The sequence below is a fragment of the Ambystoma mexicanum genome, chromosome 9 (assembly GCF_040938575.1).
Source record: "Ambystoma mexicanum isolate Mex_15411 chromosome 9, UKY_AmexF1_1, whole genome shotgun sequence".
NCBI lineage: Eukaryota > Metazoa > Chordata > Amphibia > Caudata > Ambystomatidae > Ambystoma > Ambystoma mexicanum.
The window spans coordinates 677407675-677430771 of NC_090931.1; the positions used below are offsets into that span (position 1 = coordinate 677407675).

Here is a 23097-nt window from a genome sequence, read left to right on the forward strand (position 1 = left end):
GAGCAGGGAAAAATGAAGGGGATGTTGGTCATCGCCTTTCTGGCGCTGTCAAGTTTCTCTTTCGGTAAGAATGATGCAAATACCACTCTCATCACCATCATTAGCAGCCGATAGAGGTTTGGGGATTTTTTGGCATGGTGAACGAAAAGAAGTCCCAATGGCTGTTTAATGTGTCCCTTATTCTTTTAATGTGCAGCTGACATGAGGAATGAATGAATGAAGGAAGGAAAAGGAAGTGGAATGAAGGAAAAGAAAGGAAAAGGGAAGGAATGAATGAAGGAAGGGAAAGGAAAGGGAATTAATGAAGGAAGGATGGCAAGGGAAGGAATGAAGGAAGGAATGAAGGAAGCAAAAGGAAGCAAGAAAAGGCAAGGATTAAAGGAAGGAAGGAAAAGGAAGGAAAATGGAATGAAGAAAGGAAAAGGAAGCAAGAAAAGGCAAGGATTGAAGGAAGGAAAGCGAAGGAAGGAAAAGGAAGGAAGGCATGAAAGAGAAGGAAGGAAGGAAGAAAAGGAAAGAAGGAAGGAAGGAAGGAAAAAAAGGAAAGAAGGAAGGAAGGAAAAGGGAAGGAAGGAAACAGAAGGAAGGAAAAGGAAAGGGAAGAAATGAAGGAAGGAAGGAAGGAAAGGGGAGGAATGAAAGGGGAGGAAGGAAGAAGGGAAAAGAAGGAATGAAGGAGAAGGGAGGAAAAGGGAGGAAGAAAAAATGAAGGAAGGAAGGAAGGAAGGAAGGAAGGAAAGAAGGAAAAGGAAGGAAGGAAAAGGAAAGAAGGAAGGGAAGGAAGAAGGGAAAGAATGTAGAAAGGAAGGAAAGGGAAGGAATGAAGGAAGGATGGATGGAAGGAATGAAGGAAGGGAAAGGAAGGAAGGAAAATGAAAGAAGGAAGGAAAGGGAGGAAGGAAGGAAGGAAAAGGAAGGAAGGGAGGGAGGAAGGGAGGGAGAGGGAGAGGAATGGAGGGGGGTCGAGGGAGGAAGGAAGGACTCTGTTTACCCGCTGAAGCTGTCTGAAGTTTGTTGCACGCATCACTGCACAGGCTGCAGAGCGACACAAACTGGGGGAAACTGGGGGGGGGGGTACATGCCATTGTATTCCCCCCACTTAAAATTGTGGGGGGGATTTGTCCCCCCTGTCCCTCCATGTCCTACGCCCATGAAGGGAAGGGGAAAGGGGAAAAGTGTGGGGGGAAGGGGGAGGGGGCAGTGCAGTACATGGGAAAAACAGTACAAATAAATTGAATAAATAAAAGATGCGGCCAGTGGTGGCAAGTGCAAGGATAAGTGCAGACATCAGTTGTCAAGTGCTGATAGGGGGTTGTAGGGATACAGAAAACAGTCCCCAAGTGCGGGGGATGCCAGGGAGGCAGTGCAGGTGTGCAACAGGCGGGGGAGGGGAACTGAGCCCGAGATCAGAGGGTAGCCAGGTGACCAGTGCAGTTTCAGTTTCAGCCAGGAGTTCAGCAGGGGAGAGGAGGAGAGAAAGCAGAAGCAAAGAGGAAGGTTTTGGGGTGCTTCCAGAACCAGAGATGGTTCTCCACAATTTTCAGGGAAGCTGTTCCAGAGGGAGTCCCCAGCCGAAGAAAGAGATCTACCACCAACTCATTGCTTGGAGAAGCGACTGACCCTGAGGGAGTTGGAGGCGGATGAGCGAAGAGCTCGAGAAGGAAGATATTTGGGAAGAGAGAGTTGAAGGTATTGAGGCTGCAGGCCCCATAAGGCCTTGTGGACAATGCAGAGGGTTTTGAACTTAATCCTTGCAGCCATTGGGAGGCAATGAGGAGATGTCAGTCCTGGAGAGATACGATCACTGGGCTTGGGGCCAAGTACAAGAGGGCGGAGAGTAGAAGCAGGCAGATTTAGAAAGAGGCTGTTGCAGTAGTCCAGTCTAGAGAGAACCAGAGCTCTGGAGACAGTGAGCTTCTGGGGGAAGGAGAGGAAAGGAAGAATACCTCTGAGGAGGTACAGCTGGTAGTATGACTTCTTAGAGACGGCAGAGATGTGAGGAGAGAAGGAGAGTGTGTGGTCGAAGATGACCCCAAGGTTTTTAGCCACACAGGTGGGAGCAGGAAGAGGGCCAAGAGAGGCCGTTCAGAGAGTGACAGGAAAGGAGGGAGCAGGTGTGCCGATGGGGAGAATCTCGGTCTTACTGGCATTAAGGCAGAGATCATTGGCGGCACACCACTCCTGGATAGCAGACAGACAGAGATGAGAGAAGGAGAAGAAGTGGCGGAAGGGAGCCTGAAAATGTGTTGCGCCATCCGCATAGCACTGAAAGTTGGGGCAGAGAGCGGCAATGTGGTGGGCAAGAAGTGCCAGGTATTGGTTGAAAAGCCAGGGAGAGTGGTTAGACCCCCAGGGAACACCACAGGTAGAGCTAGAGATAGAGGAGAGGAAGGACCCAAGTTGGACCTTTGAGGGTCGATCCGAGAGGAAAGAGGTGAGCCAAGCCAGGGCCTCATCGGTGATACCCAGGTTATCACAGAGACGGTTGAGCAGGATGACATGGTTGACCGTGTCAAAGGCAGAGGAGAGATCAAGTAAGATGAGGACACATGGGGTGTTGGAATTGAGGTTGGAGACCAAGTCTTCACGGATGTTCAAGTTTATTAGTATAGGCCCTTTTATTTTGAAAGACTCGACTAGGACTGCGTTATTATTATTTTATGGTCATAGCTTGCTCCGATCTTTAGATTTAGGATTAAATAGGCGTTTTTCAAACCTAATGGAACTTCAATAAAAACCCTTGAACTGTCATCACTTGTGTCTGTCTTACTCCTTTGATACCATGCCTTCCTTACAAAGTATACAGCAGAGATGCAATCGCTGGTGAGGCCAGTTCGATAAGCGCCCAGTTTGTTGGACTATCCCACTTTGGTGATTCCACACACAATAGGTCACTGCTTTTAATGCTGAGAGCCATGGGATGTTTTTCCATAATGCAAGTAAACAAGATTGATTTAAAAAAAAAAGTCGGCCGTTGGGAATAATTCTACTAATTTGACCAGATGTCCGAGTGTCGCTAGTATTCTAAAATCATGAGATTGTTTAACACATTGATTAAAAAGCTCTGATAAACTCTGATCGTAATGGGCCAAGCGTATTTTTGGAAGTCGATCTACTATTGACATTGACAACTTTCCCAATAATGCATTTCAATTTGTGATGTTCTGCTGCAAGGTTCGTGCAAAGTGTAAAGAGCACCTCAACTTTAGAGAGAATAATATTGAGGGAAGAGGGGAAACACTGTTTCCAATAAAGAGCCATCATTAGAAACGACTGTCATTGCTTCCATAAACAAACTTTCCTTGCCTGGGAGCACAGGACTTGACACTCGTTCTTCTAAGTTAGAGCTGGCCGATGATTCAGCGCCCATGATGTTATTATAAATGGGCTTGTTTTGGCCCAAGAGTTGCTATTCTTTTTTTATTTTTATTTTATAGTGTAGTAGCCAAAAATACAAAAGTAAACATGACTTTTTACACAGATTGATAACTCAAAATTTCAATTCCATAAGAGAAGAAAAGTATCAATTAAAAAAGAAAAAAGACCAAATATATTTTCTTACATTCCAAAAAAAAAAAACAGACCATCAACTATTTATCAAAACATAACCTAAAACACACAATCGGAAAGAAGTTCAGAAGAAAACAGAATCACATATGATTACAACAGCAATCAAGTTTCCAAATTGAGTATCTCCCTCTTTCCAACTAAATTCAAATCTTTGAGAAAACGTACCACCTCAGCCATGACAAAAGATTTCATTCCCAGACGATAGTCTCTGCCAGAAGGTGTATGAATCAAGAAACCAAATCTCGAAAATCTTTCGGTTCTCTGAGTCAATGTCCCTGTACATTGGGATAGAAGTTGATAGACTGATTGTATTTCTATCCCATCGCATGTGTCACAAATATTCGAGGGATAGTTCTCTTTATCCCTAATATACTGGATTTCCAGAGTAGGTTGAATATTTAATCTGAATCTTAGGAATTCTGTTAGGATATGTGGAAGAAGGGATTTTTTCATATAGGTTGGAAGACATGATCTCGGTTTATCTGTTATAGTGAGAGATGCAGAAAGTCTGTCCATTTTCATTTTCCCTATAGTCCTGATCCAACCCTAGCGTTTCATCTGCTCCCAGTTGCTCTTCAAATTTAGGCAAAGGTTTAGTAGTGAGCCATCATTGTCAATAGTAAATGAGTGATGCGTGATATTAGTCTCAAGATTAATTGTGGATTTAATAGATAGTGAAAGTGTTGACTTGTCAATTATAACCGATGGTAGTGGCATTACGAGTGGTAAAAAGCTGGCAATTTTCAGCTTCTTTCCAGTAGTGCTATCGGTAAGATCAAAAAGGCCTCTTATCTTTTTTTAGGGTGACTGGCTGCGAGGTGTCAGTTTACCTGGGCTTCGGGTCGCTTGCCCAAATTGTTTTCCACACTACAGAGTCCAGAGCTATGTAACCTCACATGTTTCATGTTCACCATATATCAGGTTATGGCAAAGGATTTATATGTGAACCTAGGTAGTTGATATGATCAAATGAATTAAATAAATTGGAGTTTAATTTGTTTACATGCAGGAAGAATAGTGCAGCAAGAGGCTGGTCATCAAGCACCAAGCCGGCCTTAGAAAGGAATCTCGGCTAGGGCTATATGGCCGCCTTGCGCTCCTGCATACGGCAATGCTAATGGCACCTCAGTGGTCACAACCAGTGGCAGACTCAAACCCCACGGGATCACCACCAGTCCTCCACTGTAAGGGGGACCACACTTTGGAGGAGGGAGCGAGGGATGAAAATTAAGAGGGGTGGGAAACTGACCGTTTTCCCCAGGGTGCAGTTTGCACTTACTGAAAATCGGCTGCATCTGGTGAAAAGCCCCCTTTCCCAGTCCTTAACCACCTTACCACAGCAACACAGCAGCAAGGTCCTGAGACAAGAGCCCCCCACAGCTTTCAACTGTTTCCTAGATTTCGATGATTCGAGGCACTTCAAGGCTGCTTCAGGACTGCTCTAAAACTCCTTTAAAAGTGGCAAACCACCCCTCACAAGACGCCCCGTCGCCGGCCCAACTCCCAGGGCAAGCGAGGAGCTAGAGGTTAGAGGAAAGAACCCTCTATTGACCTAAATGAAGCCGCACTGCAAAGGCTCAAAGAATCCAGGCAGCCGCTTCCGACACAGTTCGGCATTATAACATTTATGAATCGCGCTGTTCAACACAAGGCTGCCTAAGAATGAGAGTGATTCTCTTTCGGGGTATTAATAATTATTACAGTATCCTAGATGCCAATATATGCCTGTGAACCTCTAGGACAAATCATTTAGAAAATAGAAATGTGCGCCTCACAGTCAGTGTAGGGCATGAGGGAGAAGACAATTCAAACACTTATCCAGAGTCCATGTGTTTAGGTTAAAATCAGCAGGAAAATTACACTTCCAGAGAAAAATGTATACAATAACACTACAAATAGTTACATTGCAATCAGGCATTCTCGTGAGCAGAATTGGAATACAATGCATTTAAAATACAAATTGAATCACAGGTGAAAGCTAAAATTCTAGACTAGAGGTCAGAGATCGGATGGAAGCAGACTGGAAAAGAAGCAGACTGGAACATCAGCCCACTGAATGGTACTCTTGGGGTCAAGATGGTCTTAAAGATTGCGTGCACACACATCCCAGTGACTCTGAAAGGAGAGCCAATGGCAGGATAGTGGGTCAGAGGACTGGTGGAACGCTGCCCACATGGAAGGATGCTGTGATGAGGTTCATGGGAGCTTGGGTGCAGATGTCACCTGTGACGAATCTGAGGATATCCTCCCTTCTTCCCTTAGGGGGAGACCTTTCCCATGGCACCAGGGCGGTGCGTCCACAGTACAATAGTCCCCCTGCGTGTGGCGCACAGAGGAGGATCACATGGGGAAGGAATCCCCTATGGGATTGGAGACGATCATCACCAGAGAATTCGGTATCACCCCGCTTTGCCACATCCAACCCCTTTTCCAGGTCCAAGTCCTTCTGCCCCTTCCCTGGATGCAGCTAATATATATTACTGTCAATTTGTTGGCTAAAAATGGGTTATTTTACTTACTGTCAAGTTAGCCAAACTAACCTACATTACAACATTTAAAAACCAGATAATGTAAAGTATTATGCATGTAGCTTTAAGTATAGTACTGGGACGAAGAAGATGACCAGGAGTACAAGGATCACTTGCGTGCAAACGACCGAGCGGTGTTGTTTCCAAAGGTCAGTGATTGGCTCTAAGGAATACATCAGTCCGACACGGGAGTTCCAACGGCGTTCAAGCTGAGGCTCAAACAAAAGCACCAAAGAAACACGGGAGACGAAGCGCAGTCGCCTGAAGAGGAATAACGAAAGACATACACAGCACGAGGCGAAGCATGCAGACTGAACGCACAACCGGAGAGATGCCTCAGTCTGCAGGGGCGCTGCAGATCCCGCTGGACGTCAGAATGCTCCCAGAGCCTCTAGGAAGGATAGAGCTGCCCGGAAACCACCGATTCTGCCAGGAAGAGAGCAAACAGGTATGCTGGTTGCCCGGGAGCTGTGAGAGACCCAGGGAAGCGTTGGGGTGAGTTTAGGAGCCGAAGACAGAGGGTCTGGGACCCTAAATCAAACAAGAGACAGTTGTATATTTGGCAGGAGAGTTAACCAAGTGGATACAACGCAATGGTGCAAGACTGGGATCCACACCCAAGAGAAAGTGGGTCTGGGACCCTAACGAGAAAGTGTGTCTGGGACCCTGAAGAGCATTAGAGACAGTTGTATACTTGGCCGGAGAGTGAACCAAGCAGATACAACGCAGTGGTGCAAGTCTGAAACCTCACCAAAGAGAAAGAGAGTCTGCGACCCTAATGGGAAAGAGGGTCTGGGACCCTGAAGAGCATAAGAGATAGTTGTATACTTGGCAGGAGAGTGAACCAAGCAGATACAATGCAGCCGTGTGAGTCTAGGACCTGCACAGAAGAGCAACAGAATCTGGCACCCTAATAAAAGGGAGGTTCTGGGACCCTGAAGTGAATACGAGACAGTTGTATACTTGGCAGGAGAGTGAACGAAGTGGTTGCGCCTAGAAACACAGTTGTGTACAGGCGCGTATAAATGCTACCCGCGCCCGTCGCAGCCGGTACCTGGGCCACAGGACAACTCGGGAGCAATCTTGATGGCAATCCAGGCCTTGTGTACTGAGATAAGGACAAGGTTGCCCTTAAACCCAACGGACGATACAGCGTAGCCTGGACCGTCTGGAAGCCCTCCAAGCAAGCGGAGGAGAATTCACCCCCCCCTGCCCTCCCAGCCTTCACGGCCTTCGCAGCCTTCATCTCCTTCTCCTGATCTGAGGGATGACACGTGAACGGAGACGGCCACGCGGGGACAGATGACGACGGTGGTGACAACGGGATGGGCCTTCCATCACCACCTCCTTGGGCCTCCCCGCCCGACGAAATTGGCTCCTTCCACGCCATGATCGCCAAGGCATCCGAGCTCTTCCAGCTCTGCCCCGAGGAACAGAAGAAGGAAGGTTTCCTCTATCAACAGCGTGAGGCCAAGAGGAAGACGGTCCTCTCGGTTCCATTGCTTGACGACATCTGGGACGAGGGTCTGTCGCTCCTGTAGAACCCGTCCACGACTCCTGCCATGAGAGACCGGTACGAGAAGAAGTACCGGGTCCCGGATTCTGCCCCCATGTGCCTTAGGGCCCAGCCGACCTCGGATTCGGTCGTCTCTGCGGCGGCCAAGAAGAAAGCGGCGGGGGCGATGGCTTCAACTTCGACCTCCCTGCCAGACGGCAAGGGCAAGAAACTGGACGCCATGGGACGGCGGGTCATCTCGTCGGCAGCAACGGCGATTAAAGCGACCAACGCCCTTGCGATTGTGGCCCGCTACAACAGGGAGCTGTGGTTCAAGATCGCTCCCCTGCTGGACTTCCTCCCAGAAGACAAGAGGGCTGAGGACCTGGAGATCCTACAGGAAGGCGAGGTGGAGTCGGACCACGCCATAACGGTGGCCACGTACATTGCTGACACCGGTTTTCGCCAGATGGGCAACAGCATTTGCCTTCGCCGGCGTGCAGACCAGAGTTCTGGACATGCCTTTCGACGGGAACAACCTGTTTGGCAAGACAGTGGATGAGTCACTGCAGGCCATCAAGGCCGACACGGAGACGGCTCGGGCCTTGTGGGTTTTGCAGCAACGACGGCCGCCCTTTCGGAACTCCGGAGGCAAGCAAGGTTCCTCCAAAGGATTCGGCGGCGGCTCCTCGACGTACCGCCAGGCGGCCCGCTCCTTGTCGCAGGAGGCCTACAGAGGACGCAGCAAGTCAGGAGGATCTCGTCGTCACCAAGGAGGCCAAGGCGGCAAGGCCGCTGCCAAGCAGGACTGAACCGGCCGTAGCGTCGGGCCCCCACCTGAGCACCCCGGTGGGAGGCCGGCTGGCGAAGTTCGTCAGCGTGTGGGAGTCCATCTACACTGACTGATGGGTGCTGGATGCCCTGGCCCATGGGCACACTCGAGTTCCTAAAGAAGTGCCCCTGAATTCCACCCGTGGCCAGGAAGAAAAACCACGTCCCTCAACTGCTGCTGGAAGTAAGGGCGATACTGAAGAAAGGAGCCATCGAGCTCGTCCCAAAGAGGCTCCGGGGCTCGAGTGTACTCACAATACTTCCTCGTAAGAAAGAAGACCGGCGGCTGGCGACCCATCCTGGACCTTCGTCGTTTAAACGTACATCAACTCCCAGAAGTTCCGGATGGTCACCCTCCAGCACGTGCTGGGACAGCTGGAGGAAGGTGACTTCCTATCGTCGCTGGACTTGGAGGATGCCTACTTTCACATCCCCATTCTAAAAAGACATCGAAAGTTCCTCAGATTTGTAGTCCAAGGGCGACACTATCAGTTTAAGGCCCTTCCCTTCAGATTGAAGTCGGTGCTCAGGGTATTCATCAAGTGCCTAGCACCAGTGGCGGCGCCGCTGCGCCTGCAGGGGATCCACGTCTACCCCTACCTGGACAATTGGCTCATCCGAGCAAAGACAAGGGAACTCGCCGTCGAACACACTGCAAAGACCGTCCAACTGCTCACAGATCTGAGATTCTCGATCAACTTCACGAAATCGTACTTGGTGTCATCGCAAGTCGCCCTGCCCTGTGGGAGCCAGGCTCGACACAGTGGCGCGATTGGCTTCTCCGTCGGAGGAAAGGACGAAGGCCATCCTGAACAAGGTGCAATGGCTGTCGACCATGGACGTGGCCAGGGTGAGGTCCATCAAGTCCCTGCTCGGAATGATGTCCTCGTGCATCTACCTGTGCAGGCTGTGGATGTGTCCACTGCAAGAGTTCCTCAACGCCCGTTGGATGCAATCGGTGGGCAGCTTCGAAGACCGGATCTCGCTCAACGAGATCTTCTGCCAAGCGATCCGGTGGTGGAGCACCCGCACGCATCTGGCGGCGGATATGGACTTCCAGACCCCGGCACATCAGGAGACGGTGACAACGGATGCCGCCCTGGAGGGATGGGGAGCGCACACCGGAGATGTCCACGCAAGAGGCCTTTGGCTCCAGGAGGAGTGGTCACTTCACATTAATGTCCTAGAGCTCCGAGCTGTGTTCTGGGCCCTCAGGTCGTTCCTCCTGTGCCTCAAGGACAAGGTGGTAAGGATCTTCACCGACAACACCACCACAATGTTCTACATCCGGAAGCAGGGAGGCACCAGATCCCTAGCCCTATCCAAGGAAGCCCAGGATCTGTGGCACTGGGCTGTCGCCCAAGGGATGTTTCTGGTACCCTTCCATCTGGCAGGAATAAAGAACACCATTGCTGACTCACTCAGCAGGGAGCTGCGCTCGTACCACGAGTGGGAGCTGCGTCAGGATCAAGTGGATCTACTTTTCCAACAATGGGGCAATCCCCAAATCGACCTATTCGCGACAGCGGCGAACACCAAGTTCCGGAGGTTCGCCTGCAGGTTTCCCCAGCCGGGGAGCATGGGCGATGCCTTCTCATTCCCCTCGGACGGCCTGTTCCTGTATGCGTTCCCACCGTTGCCGTTGCGACTTATTAACCAACTCAGACGGTCCCGGTGCAGGAGGATCCTCATTGCACCGGCGTGGCCGAGGCAGATCTGGTTCCCGGACCTTCTGGACATGTCAGCGCCCCCCCCCCAGTCAAACTGCCGATGGACGCGGATCTCCTCGCCAGAGAAGGAGGCACCATCCTCTACCGCGACCCAGGGTCGCTGAACTTGCACGCCTGGCTCCTGCAGCACTAGAGTTTGGAGGGTACGATATCCCGGCGGAACTGCAAGGAGGTGCTTGCAAAGGCCAGGGCGTCCTCAACTCTCAAGTGCTATGGACACAAATGGAAGAGGCTCTCTGTCTGGTGCCGTGCACAGAATATTAACCCTCTGCGGATTAGGGCCTCTCAGGTGCTGCCGTACCTACTGTCGCTGGCCAAGGCAGGGCTAGCTCATGCCTTGCAGCGATCTCCCGCTACACCAGAACCCCGGGGCGATCATCTCTGTGGTCTCATCGCCTGGTGAAGGAGTTTATGAAGGGACTGTTCCGATCGTTCCCGCCGGTGAAGGCTCCGGCCGCGGTGTGGGAGCTCAATGTGGTGCTGAGCAGGCTCATGGGGCCACCATTTGAGCCTCTGCATTTGGCACCGTTGAAGTTCCTATAGTGAAAGACAGCGTTTCTTGTGGCCATCACCTCCGCACGACGAGTGGGAGAGATCCAGGCCCTCTCCTGCAAACCACCCTACCTGACATTCCACGAGACGATGGTGGTGCTGAGGACGCACCCCTCCTTCATGCCCAAGGTGCCGTCATAATTCCATCTCAACGAGCCCTTTACTTGTTTTCTTCCCGTCGCCTTCGTCGCCGGCCGAGAGGACTTTGCACTCGCTGGATGTGGCTAGAGCGCTGAAGTTCTACGTGGACCGCACAAAGAGTTTTCAGAAGACATCACAGCTGCTTGTGAACTTTGGACCTGTGAACCAAGGGAAGGACCTCTCGAAGGCTTCCATTTCCAGATGGCTCTCCGGCTGCATCATGCACTGTCACCGGTTGGCAAACCGACCGCTGCCCGGCCGTCCGAGAGCCCATTCAACCAGAGCGATCGCTGCTACCACGGCGTTCCTGTCTGGTGTACCCTTGCTGGACATCTGCAGGGCTGCTATGTGGAGGTCGACGCACACCTTCACGAGATTCTACTGCGTCGACTGGGATTCCAGGGAGGAGTCCAGAGTCGGCCAGGCAGTGCTGCGCAACCTGTTCTCTGAAGGTGGGCCTGGTGAGGGGGTAAGAGATGCTTAGTTTTGAGTTCATGTAAATGCTTAATGTTGAGCCTTGCCACCTCCCGTGGTTGTGCATGTGTGTACTGCTATGTATTCTTGTATTCATGAGCATGTGAATCCATGCCAGACCCCATGCTGGAGAAGGAACAAGCTACTTACCTGTAACAGTTGTTCTACATCATGGGTCTGGCATGGATTCACATGCGAACCCTCCCTCCTACCTCTCTGCGGCTCTTCTCTTGGTCCTACTGCCACTTGACGTGCTACCAAATCTGAAGATGGCTGCCAGAGGAGGGGCTTAGGTAGAGGGCAGTCATTGGCTGGGAGCATGGGCGTAGGACATGGGAGGACAGGGGGGACAAATCCCCCCACAATTTTAAGTGGGGGGGATACAATGGCATTCCCCCCCCCCCAGTTTCCCCCAGTTTGTGTCGCTCTGCAGCCTGTGCAGTGATGCGTTCAACAAACTTCAGACAGCTTCAGTGGGTAAACAGGGTCCTTCCTTCCTCCCTCCACCCCCCTTCCATTCCTCCCTCCCTTCCTTCCTTCCTTACTTCCTTGCTTTTCCTTCCTTTTTCTTCCTTCCTTTTCCTTCATTCCTTTTCCTTCCTCCCTTCATTCCTTCCTTCATTCCTCCCTTTCCTTTTCCTTCCTTCCTTCTTTCGTTTCCTTCCTTCCTTCCTTCATTCCTTCCTTTCCTTCCTTCATTCCTTCCTTCCTTCCTTCATTCCTTCCTTCCTTTTCCTTGCTTCTTTCATTCCTTCCCTTTCCTTCCTTCTTTCATTCCTTCCCTTTCCTTCCTTCTTTCATTCCTTCCTTCCTTCATTCCTTTCCTTTCCCTTCCTTCTTTCCTTTTCCTTCCTTCCTTTTCCTTAATGTTTTCTTCCTTCCTTTTCCTTCATTCCTTCCTTTTACTTCCTTCCTTCTTTTTCCTTCCTTATTTTTCCTTCCTTCCTTTTCCTTCATTCCTTCATTCCTTCCTTCCTTGTCCTTCATTCCTTCATTCCTTACCTTTCATTCCTCCCCTTTCCTTCCTTCCTTTCTTCCCTTTCCTTTTCCTTCCTTCCTTCTTTCCTTTTCCTTCATTCTTTCCTTTTCCTTCCTTCCTTTTTCCTTCTTTGCATTTCCCTTCCTTCCTTTTGTTTTCCTTCCCTTTTTCTTCCTTCCTTCCTTTTGTTTTCCTTCCTTTTCCTCCCCTTTTTCTTCCTTCCTTTTCCTTCATGCCTTCGTTCCTTTTCCTTCCTTCCTTTGCCTTCCTTCCTTCAATCCTTGCCTTTTCTTGCTTCCTTTTCCTTCCTTCCTTCAATCCTTGCCTTTTCTTGCTTCCTTTTGCTTCCTTCATTCCTTCCCTTTCCTTCCTTCCTTCATTCCTTCCCTTGCCTTCCTTCATTCCCTTTCCTTTTCCTTACTTCATTCCTTCCCTTTTCCTTCCTTCCTTTTCCTTTCTTTTCCTTCCTTCCTTCCTTTCCCTTCCTTCATTCATTCCTCATGTCAGCTGCACATTAAAAAAATAAGGCACACGTTAAACAGCCATTGGGACTTCTTTTTGTTCACCATGCCAAAAAATCCCCAAACCTCTATCGGCTGCTAATGATAGTGCGAGAGTGGTATTTGCATCATTCTTACCGAAAGAGAAACTCGACAGCGCCAGAAAGGCGATGACCAACATCCCCTTCATTTTTCCCTGCTCTCCTCATGGGCATTGGGTGCCCTGATGCCCCTCGTTGAGGTGTCCTCAGGCCTCCCCCCTCCTTTAGAGAAGATGGCAGTGGTTGGCAAGTAGAACCCTGACTATCTTCTCTGGCACAGCTGTGGACGGGATGTGTCTCGAGCTCCAAACTGGGTGTTGGAACAGGCCATTTCCCCGGTGGGTTCTGCCCGGGGCCAGGGTTTGGATGAACCCTGTCGCGCTTGTGCTTGCCTGTCCCCCCCCCTTCCCGCAGGACAGGCCCTGGGACCCCCAGGACACTGAATGCTGGCTGGACTGTCACCTAAGCTTGGCTGTGAGACACTGCCAGGCCTCACACTTGGGCTGGGAGAGGCGAGTTTATGGGAGGAAGACATTCACCCACCAACAATGCAATGTCCTCTGCTTAGGAGCAACCCATGGCAAAACAATCTCTCATTGCATGAGTCCTGATGTTCTGTTCTATATACTAGAAAGTCCACCCGCTCCACTTTACTTCGGGCACTGCACACAGTGTAGTCATAGTTTTTCAATCTGCTACTGGCTAGCGACGAAGCAAAATGTGATTGCTTACATTCTGACACATGCAAGCGTCATGGCACGACTGATCATGTACAGGGCCGTTAAGAGGTGGGTGCCAGACGGCAAACTGCCCCAAGCCTCGCAGGGCACAGGGGCCTTGCACGCTGCGGTAGATGCCTTCCTACTGCTCTGACTGCAGTCACATACGTGTGCTCCCTTCCATATGTGTGTTTTGCAGCATGCACCTTATGGGGAGAAAGTAAGGTAAGTAGAAAGTAGGGTGATAGCTGACTACAAAAAGAGTGTTCCCATTGTGACCCCTCCTCTTCTTCACACAGAGATGTTCCAACCTGGCAGAGGCCCCTCACCTGGCAGTGCTCCCCCCCGACCTGGCAGAGGCCCCCTCACCTGGCAGTGCCCCCCCCGACCTGGCAGAGGCCCTCTCACTTGGCAGTAGCCCTCCCCCCCGGCCTGGCAGAGGCCCCCTCACCTGGCTGTCGCATCCAAAGACGTGATTGAACTTTTTTTTTACAAGACTTGCACAAGTCACGGAGATGTATCGTGCGCTGATAAGTCGATGGCAACTAAGTTGAAGGAAATTCATTGAGCGTGTATGCACTCCAGGCCCACTGCATCGCACCCAGTGTGTCCACTCACTACAGCGTGTAGTACACTATTTATACTCAAATCTGTGTAAACCAGAAATACATCGTGAACTTTCATCGAAAAGCTTTCTGTTAAAGTTGCACAGTTCAAACCCATGAAGCAGACATCGCACCGCACACCAACAAACCTGGGATACCACAACAAACATCGACACAATCCTGTGTGTTATCAAATCTTTTCAAGATGTAACTCTGCTAAAAGGGGCCATTCTCCTGGCAGGTTTAGGACTAGGAGCAGCGCACACCACAATGAAAGACCAGCATCAGCCAGAGTTTTAAATTAAGCATTCTCCTCTCGATATTGCTGTTTACTGATTCCACTGGCTATTTGCCTGCACATACAGTAAAATCTATACAAGGCCTAACATTGTGCTCTGTCATTCCATCGGTGTATCATGTTTCTAAAGTTTGTTAATAGTTCAGCTCAGTTAATGGCCATAATCGGAAATGCTGAGTCATGCCTCAGAGTAAGGAGTTTGTGTATGGTATCCTCGCCAAAAGTGGTTGCCTTTTATTGTGCGATATGTTAAATAGTAATATGCGTCTCTTAGATACTGCTTTCACGCTTTCAAAACTTTGTATGTATTGAAACCAGGAGTGTTTCCTGATTGGGGATCACATACCATTATGAAGTTTTAGATACTCCCAGTCCTTAGCACATCTGGTCCATCGCAACTCAACAGAAGCCAAGCGCGCACAGAGTCTATATTCCAATCAGAATGTACACAGGTTCTGGTTCTTTTATCTAATTGCAGCAATGTCAGGCGAACAGTCACTGAGAATGCTGCTGCGTGAGTGCAGCTTTTTAAGTATCAACAGGAAACCTTGTTTGCTTCTCTCCCATGGTTGATGATTCCAATAAGGATTTGGAGACCTTAAATATGTATTTTAAAGCTTAAACGTTGATGCCTCCAGTGGAGCTTGTAGAGAGGTCCCCACCCTAGTGTGTGAGCATGGAGTAGTAGGTGAGTGCAGAGTTATTTTGAGATGCGCCTGAGACCAATAAACAAGTTGCTTGTTCTGGTATTTACAGGAAGATGGGCACTTCAGGGAAGGAATCATGACCTCTTAAACTGTTTCATGAATAGAGAAACTTGAGGGGCGTACCCTTGTTTCATTTTATGAATCATGATAACAGGAAAAGACAGTGGCTGTGGCTGAGGGGAGGTGTGTGCATTACCTTTAGTTGTAAATCAGTTTAGGCCCATTGGAGGCAGATGTGTTCCCGCGACCCCTAATACACGTTGAAAGCAACCTGTCCTTTTCAAACATCTCTTACAGTTTTTCGTACAAGAATTCAAGTCGTTTTACTGTCGTCACCAGATGTAACTTACTATGCTTGGTAACGTAAGGGGATCCGTGCAGGTCACATTTGGCTGGGTGGCTACTCCTGCCGTTGCAGATGTGGTAGCTGAGACAGTCCCTCCAGTCCTGTGGCTGCAGGGACTGCTCAGAGGAGCGCAGCAGACAGATCCTGCCCCCCTCATGGCGCAAAATTGGCTGGTTTCCCTCTAGCTTGCACCCCAGTGAAGGGAGCCTGAGAGCAGGTGTTTTCGGGGCAGACATAAAAGATCTATCGATCATGTGTTTCACAGGTTTGATTACAAGTGGGATAGAATTGGTGCTTTATTCCTGAAGTTGCCCTAATAAATGCCATTGTGTTATGTAATAATGACCGATGCTGTTTAAACACGCTGAAACTATTGTGTTTGTGTTGTTAAAAAAAATGGTGAAGACGACTATAACATTGAAAAAAGTAAACATAGTGTTAAGAGGGACGACATAATTGAAGGATTTTGTACTCTGAACTGCTTTTCTTTTTCTTAATTTTCTTCTGTTTTCTTTCTTTTCTCTTGTTTTATACAGTGATTATATATGTGATTTAATACCTACTGCTATTTTAATTTTGTGAAAAGTCGAGTTCTTTCACCAAAATACAATAAATAAATAAATAAAGCAAAGTACCAAGGTGTCCCCTGTCCCCCCCCAGATTTTATGGGTCTCCTACGCCCCTGGCTGGGGGCAGTATGACCCAGAGACCAGTGATTGGTTATTAGGAGAAAGACAGTTCAGAAACTAAACTGAAACTGATGTTTTCTTTACCGAGGATTCCCAGCCTGATGACAGGGAATATTCATGAGCATGTGAATCCATGCCAGACCCATGCTGGAGAGCAACAGTTACAGGTAAGTACCTTGTTCCTTCTCTCTTGTCTCTCTCTCTCTCTCTCTTTCTCTCTCTCTCTCTCTTCCTCTCCCCCTTTCCCTCTCTCTCTCTTCCTCTCCCCATCTCCCCCTCTCTCTCCCTCTCTCTTCCTCTCCCCCTCTCTCTCTCTCTCTTCCTCTCCCGCTCTCTCTCTCTCTCTCTCTCTCTCTCTCTTCCTCTCCCCCTCTCTCTCCGCCCTTATGGAGTCTCAACCAGATTCCAGTCACTCAAAAGTGCCTTTGTGGCTAGTGTTCCTAGCACAGAAGCCACAAAACAAAATATCTGGCCTGCAGGTTTTTCCAAATCAATTGGTAGTCAAATAGCCACCATTTAGGGGCATTACGAACATGGTAAAAGGTTAGAGGGTTTTGTAGCCCGAAATGCAATGTGTATCTAGAACCAACCTACTCCTGGCACAATTTCGGAGTTGAGAAACTCCCACCCTGAAAAGTCCAGTAACAACCTTGCCCATTCAGCCATATTGGGCTATTAAGGGCAGCACACCATATATGAGTTGCAGCTACAGGGAATATTCTGTAGCGGTTCTTCCGGCAACAAAGAGGAAGTCTAGAAATCCAAAAAGCCAGCCGACGTTTTAGGGGATTCCTCATGTTACCAAAGGAAAATTCTAAAGAATTTCCCACCCTCTCATTCAAAATGTTGGAAGTGGTTTTGCCATATTAGTGAAACTGTTTCCGACCCATGACCGAATTGGAAGCATGTATGTAATCAGATTTTGGAATAAGTCATAAAAGTGATGATTATAACTTTCATTTTGCTTAATTTAGGAAAAAGATTCCAATCCGATGGAAACTTTCCAGCGTTGAGAACTACTCTCGTATGAGGCTTAAACTTGTTCAGAATTACCACTTTGACTCGCACGCAGACGCCAGTGCATTAAGGGACAATTTGGGTGAGTGTTGAAAAGGTACCCAATTAGCTACGTTTTCTATTTAAGTCATAGGTAATGGGAAATATGCATACTGATACATCACTTCTATCTAGATCATAGCCCTGTGCATATCGGATCTAGATCGCCTCAACAAATTAATGTTTTCAATATTGTATACAATGGACCATTTTCTTTACGTCTGTATTGCTTGCGATTCATGCATTGCATATGTATTTAACTGGACGAAGACTCATGGTCTCTGAACTATTTGTTATTCACCATTGTATGTATGTGCAATATGAGTGGTATCACAGTAAAAAGGGATGACGGAAACAATGGGCTAATGGGAGCATATTTGGTGTGCTCAGTTATTATAGGAATAGTTAGAAAAGGCATGTTGTGGATAGGGCACAAAAACAATTGAATCTCTCAACGCTCCTAAGCTCTGATGATTTTGCTAGATTTTCGGCAACCCACTTAAGGCATAGGACTCCACATTCTAGGGGGCAAGGTCTGTTGTTATTTTCACAAGTTCAGATCACCACAGTGGATGATATCGCAAGGATCTGTAGTGTGGCCTACTTTCCTGATAATTGAAGCCTGGGCAAATCCTCACTGATAGCCAGTGCAGATCCTGATGAATTGGTATGAGTGAGGGCGTTTCCGTAGTGCTTTATCTGCCAAATATATGTGCTTTGGTTGGCTAACATTGAAGCAACAACAGTTTTGGTTGAGCTCCTACATTTCTGGCATTTCACTGAGTGGATCAGGGTATACTGCTAAAAACCTTGGAACAGTAGGTGGGTTTTTCAGATGGATTCTGAGTTGGATCTCATCCTTTCTAACAGATTACATCAGACCCCCATTCTATGTGGAGCACCTCAGTGATTTACACTGATACTCATTTGATGCAGTTTGTTTTCAATGCTTTAAAAGGACATTCACCCACTTGTAATTGGGGCGGGACATCAACTTTATTGCTGTACCACATCTCTGACACTGCATGGGTATAATGTTCAGCACAGTCAAGATTTGACTACATCCACCCGTATCACCCTCATTCAATATGTGAGAATGTTCCTCCTGCCCCATCCTCTCGTCTTGCTATCCATTCATTATATCTAGCAAGATCTTCTACTTCTTTCGCCGTCCTTTCTTCCCCATACATGCATAATGCACTCTAACATTCCCCAGCGAGCACATGTACACATTGACAGGTGTCCACACGACACAAAAACCCATGCATGCACACAGTTGTTTCTAAACTTACTGGATTCCTGCCGCCAAAATGTTGGCTGAACATTTCACGGCAGAGGAGCAGAGTTCCCAAAGAACAAAATAACTATCTACCATCCAGCAAGACCACTCGGATCAATCTATGACATTTGCCTCAAACCAAGACCATACAATAAAAGAAAATTCAGAGGAGCATATTTCTCACACCTGGCTCCTAAAACATGGAATTCCCTACCAAAAACCATAAGCAATACAAGGGATCAACTGGAATTCAGAAAACAACTAAAAACTTGGCTCTTCACCCCAGAATCAGACGAGAACAAATGTGAATCATACATTCCGGAAGAAACAGGAAGCCCAGGGAGGGACCTACAATCCATTGCCTAAACATCCCCAACTGGTAGGCGTAGGGAGGACATTTTGGACCTCTCATGCACACACAGCGCCATGTTTACAGAGGAATATCACAGTAGGCAGGGACCACCCACTAGAAGTCAAGGGAGAGACCCATAACCTTCCTAACCTAACCATCTCTAACCCTAGGGCGGGGGGGTGCACACTTCCACGACCCATGTTGACATTCCGCTAGACTTATACAGAAGATAATTACCACACCTCAACGTACCTGCCGACTAGCATGCCAAACAATATCAAAGCACACAGGATGGTCATAGATGCCGACCTCAGAAACCAAAGCAAAGAGGTAAGAACCCACCCCCCTGCTAACCCAATACTAAAACCTAATTTTCCCACAAACTCTTCTCCTACAGAAACTCAGACGACCTGATGTCTGCACACTTCACCACACTGCAACAACATACAAACAACACATAACCATGCACAACAGTACATGGGAATCGCTCAGACTCGAAAATTGCACCTAAGCTCAGCGAACGGTGCAAACCGAACTGAAGCTGCCAACAGAACATCATATCTCACTTTCCTACTCCCACTGCACCCTACTAACCGCTCACACAGCCTCCCTGTTTCACACCATCCTTTTTCAGATCCGCCAGAGCGCCAGGGTACCACTCCGGTGGTGATAGTGCGCGTAACATCTAAAACAGAATTGGGAGCAACGACTTTGGTGCTGCTGGCTCAGCTTCCCATGTCTTCTTTTTTTAACGTGAAAAGTAATTTTTCACCCCCTTGATGGTCTCCAGAGTCCAGCAAGGGACATTGTAACACCATCCAGGTCTTGCAGTGAGTCTTTTGTCTTCTTATATTTACTCCTTACTAACTCCCTGAGATCCCCATAAGAAGCAATCTCAGATCAAGTTAGTAGCACAATTTTCTTTCACCTCATAATATCCTTCAGTGAGGAGAGGCCTTTAAAACAGCTGTGATGGATATTTTTAGACAGACTCCCACTCGTCTGAATTTGCTGGTTTTGAACTTGCAACCCAATGCTTTTTCTTTGAATAGAGACATACTCGCCAGCAACTCCTGTCATTATGTTATTTGTATTTGTATTTTATTTATTTATAAAGCGCACCAGGCCCAGATGCATCCGGGCGCTTCGCTTGCTTAGGTTACATCATGGTAAGAGCGGACAAGGCATTACAAAGATTTACATAGAATTTACAAAGAATTACATAGAGGATTATATACATACATGTTTCATGCTACAGGATAGCTGGTTGCATATTTACAAATGGGTGAAGCTGAGAGCCGTCGCAAAGGTGGTGGTGGCTAGTGGGCAGAGGGGGGCAAGTCTTGGGCGGATAGCCAGGTTTTGGCCATGTTTTTGAAGGTCTGGAAAGACGGTTCAGCTCTTAGTGGGTAGGGGAGCGAGTTCCAGAGTTTGGCCGCCATTACTAGAAAGCTGGTCACACCAGATCTTTGAAGGTTGAAGCAATGTATGGATAGGAAGTTAGTCTGGGCACTTCTGAGGGGTCTGATGGAGGTGTGGATGGAGAATCTGTTGGCCAAGTAGCTAGAAGCTTGGTTAGTGAGGCACTTGTGTATGAGAGCAAGTGTTTTCAGAGATATTCTTTGCACTACTGAGAGCCAGCAGATACTTGGTCTGGTGTTCGAGATATGTTGGTTTCTGGGAATATTTAGTGCGGCTCTGATGGTGTTATTTTTGATGATTTGTAACTTATTGATATTGCAGAGGTTAGTGCCCAGATAGAGGGCGTTGGCAGTAATCAATTTTTGACATCACCAGGGTCCTGGCTAGTGTAGTACAGTTGGCTGGAGATAGAACAGGGTGACTGGCTGTGATGAGCTTACAAGTGTAAGCAGCAGCGGAGGAGACTGTGTTAGTTTGTCTAGTCAAGGATAGGGTGGAGTCAATATAGATGCCCAGTGTTTTAGTGTCCTTGGAGATCTTAATGATGTTGCCATCGATAGTGAGGGATTTAAACAGGGGGTCTTGTTTTCTAAGTCTTTGGTGAAAGCCAAGGATGAGGAGCTCTTTCCTTTTGTCATTCAGACAGAGTCTGTGTTGCGCCATCCAGGCTTGGATGACTTGGTAGATGGAGTTAACAGCAAGCGAGTCAGTGGTATAGTCTCCTGTGATAGGGATGAGTATCTGGGTGTCGTCAGCATAATTTGTGTATGTGACACCCAGATAGTCCAAAATATCGAATAGTGGCTTTGTAAACATGTTGTACAAAGTAGGGGAGATGCACGAACCTTGTGGTACTCCACAGGTGACCGGTGAGGGTTTAGCTGCGGCAGCGGGGGAGAAGACCCTCATGGATCTGTTTTCCAGAAATGAACTGATCCAGACCGTTGCTTTGTCCGAGAAGTGGGCACCTAGTTTGAGGTGTTGACAGAGTATTTGGTGGTTTACAAGATCGAAAGCCGCAGAAAGATCAAGTAAGAGTAGGAGGACAAGTTTGCCCTTATCTATTCGGTCTTCAATCTGGGTTTTAAGATCAATGAAGGCAGATTCGGTACTGTGCTGCGGGCGGAACCCAGATTGCCTCAATCCCAAAAGTTTTTCAAGGTACTCTTAGATCCGTAGGTAGGCAGCTCGATCAAGGATTTTTAGCAGAAAAGGCACTGTAGTGATGGGCCTGTAGTTGGTTGGTATATTAGCATCCAGTGATGGTTTTTTCAGGAGCGGGATAACCCAGGTGTCCTTTAGATTGTCAGGGACAACACCAGAGCTGAATGAGGAGTTTGAGAGTAATAATGAAGGGAGCTAGGTCATGAGAGGCCTCTTTAATAATAGGAGCGGGGCATGGTACCAGTTAACCTTCTTTCAATAACAATAGGGACAAGAGAGAAATACACATGGTGGCTATCCCTCTAACTAACGTAATACACAAACAACAAACAAAAGCCCGCTTGGACTAGAACTCATAAGTAGCGCGTATTCAAAATTATATATTACATCAATTGGATCAAATTAAGTCATTTAAACAAAACTGAATTTTTTTTTTTATTCTCGGGAGGATAGCTCAGGGGCAACGTGCTTGCCTTGGAAGCAAGGCGACACAGAGCAACACAGGTTCGATCCCCGGGTCCGCACTTAGAAACCTGTGGTTATTAAGCGTGTTATAAATAACCTATCATATCATATCATTACATCAAATAGTATAATGCAAATGCTAATTAATGAATTGTGAAGAGTTGGGAATGATATGCGGACACAGAGGACTCAGGTTTTGGTTACAAACTTTGATTAAATGATAAAGGGGTTGAAAAATGATTTGCCCCCCACCCTATTCTATGAGGAGTTTTCCTTCCTCAACCAAATGGGTCTGTCCTTTGTCAAGATGTACAAAGTAAAAAATATGTCCTATGTCTGAAATCCTATCCTGGCCCTCACACAAAAAACTAACTCTAAGGTGCAAAGGATATTGGGCCTCATTACGACCCTGGCTGTAGCCTTGCCAGTAAAAACGGCATGGCTGCCGCCAGAGTCATTTTTTTACTGGCACCTGCCAATGGGGAATTACTGGGGCATTACAGCCCCGGCGGGCCCAGTGATTCCCCATAGCCAGGCGCCAGAAAAAATTACTCCCCATTCCCATTGGAGTCCTATAGGATGATAACTGTGCAGGTACTTCCGTCAAAGTCTGCGAATAGGTGCCGTTCTGCCGCCCGCCAGTTCAGACCAGGCAGGAGGGACGGCACCCGCCCGCAGGACTCAGTGTGCCAGTCCGGTAACAACGGTGCCGGTAGGTTACCGGCACCGTTGTTACCGGACCGGCATACTCATAATGAGGCCCATTGTCTCAGAGTTTCAAAGTGCACAAATGTTCAAATCCAACACAAAAGGAAACATCCAACACAAAATATCCCAGTGGACAATGTTCACAATTCCAGGGAATGACTCCCTTCCCCCAGTTTCCTTTTCTTCCCAAACAAAAAGTTCAAACAAAGAATAACAAAGTTCCTTCTAACTCAAGAAGACAGCACCTTCCTCTTGATGTGTTCATGGTTCCTGGGGAAAAGGCTCCCTTCCCTAGGTTTCTTTTCACATTCAAGACGGTTCAAAACTTAAGGGCATATGTCTTCTTTGTGATTCACTTGTCACTGTCTTACACTTTGGTTGTGGGGTTCCAGACTTGTAGGTCACCCAGTATATTTATTTGCCAGGCTCCTTTCCACATTCATAAC

General features: G+C 48.0%; 1 protein-coding gene across 3 annotated transcripts in view; it reads left to right on the forward strand.

Moving 5' to 3' along the window:
• NBEAL1 (neurobeachin like 1) overlaps positions 1-23097 on the forward strand; it is a 2018929-nt gene that overhangs the window by 1353583 nt on the left and 642249 nt on the right. For all 3 annotated transcript variants that reach the window (XM_069615520.1, XM_069615521.1, XM_069615522.1), the window contains one exon: positions 17180-17304. In XM_069615520.1, the coding sequence (XP_069471621.1) occupies positions 17180-17304 (125 nt within the window). The remainder of the gene's footprint in view (positions 1-17179; positions 17305-23097) is intronic.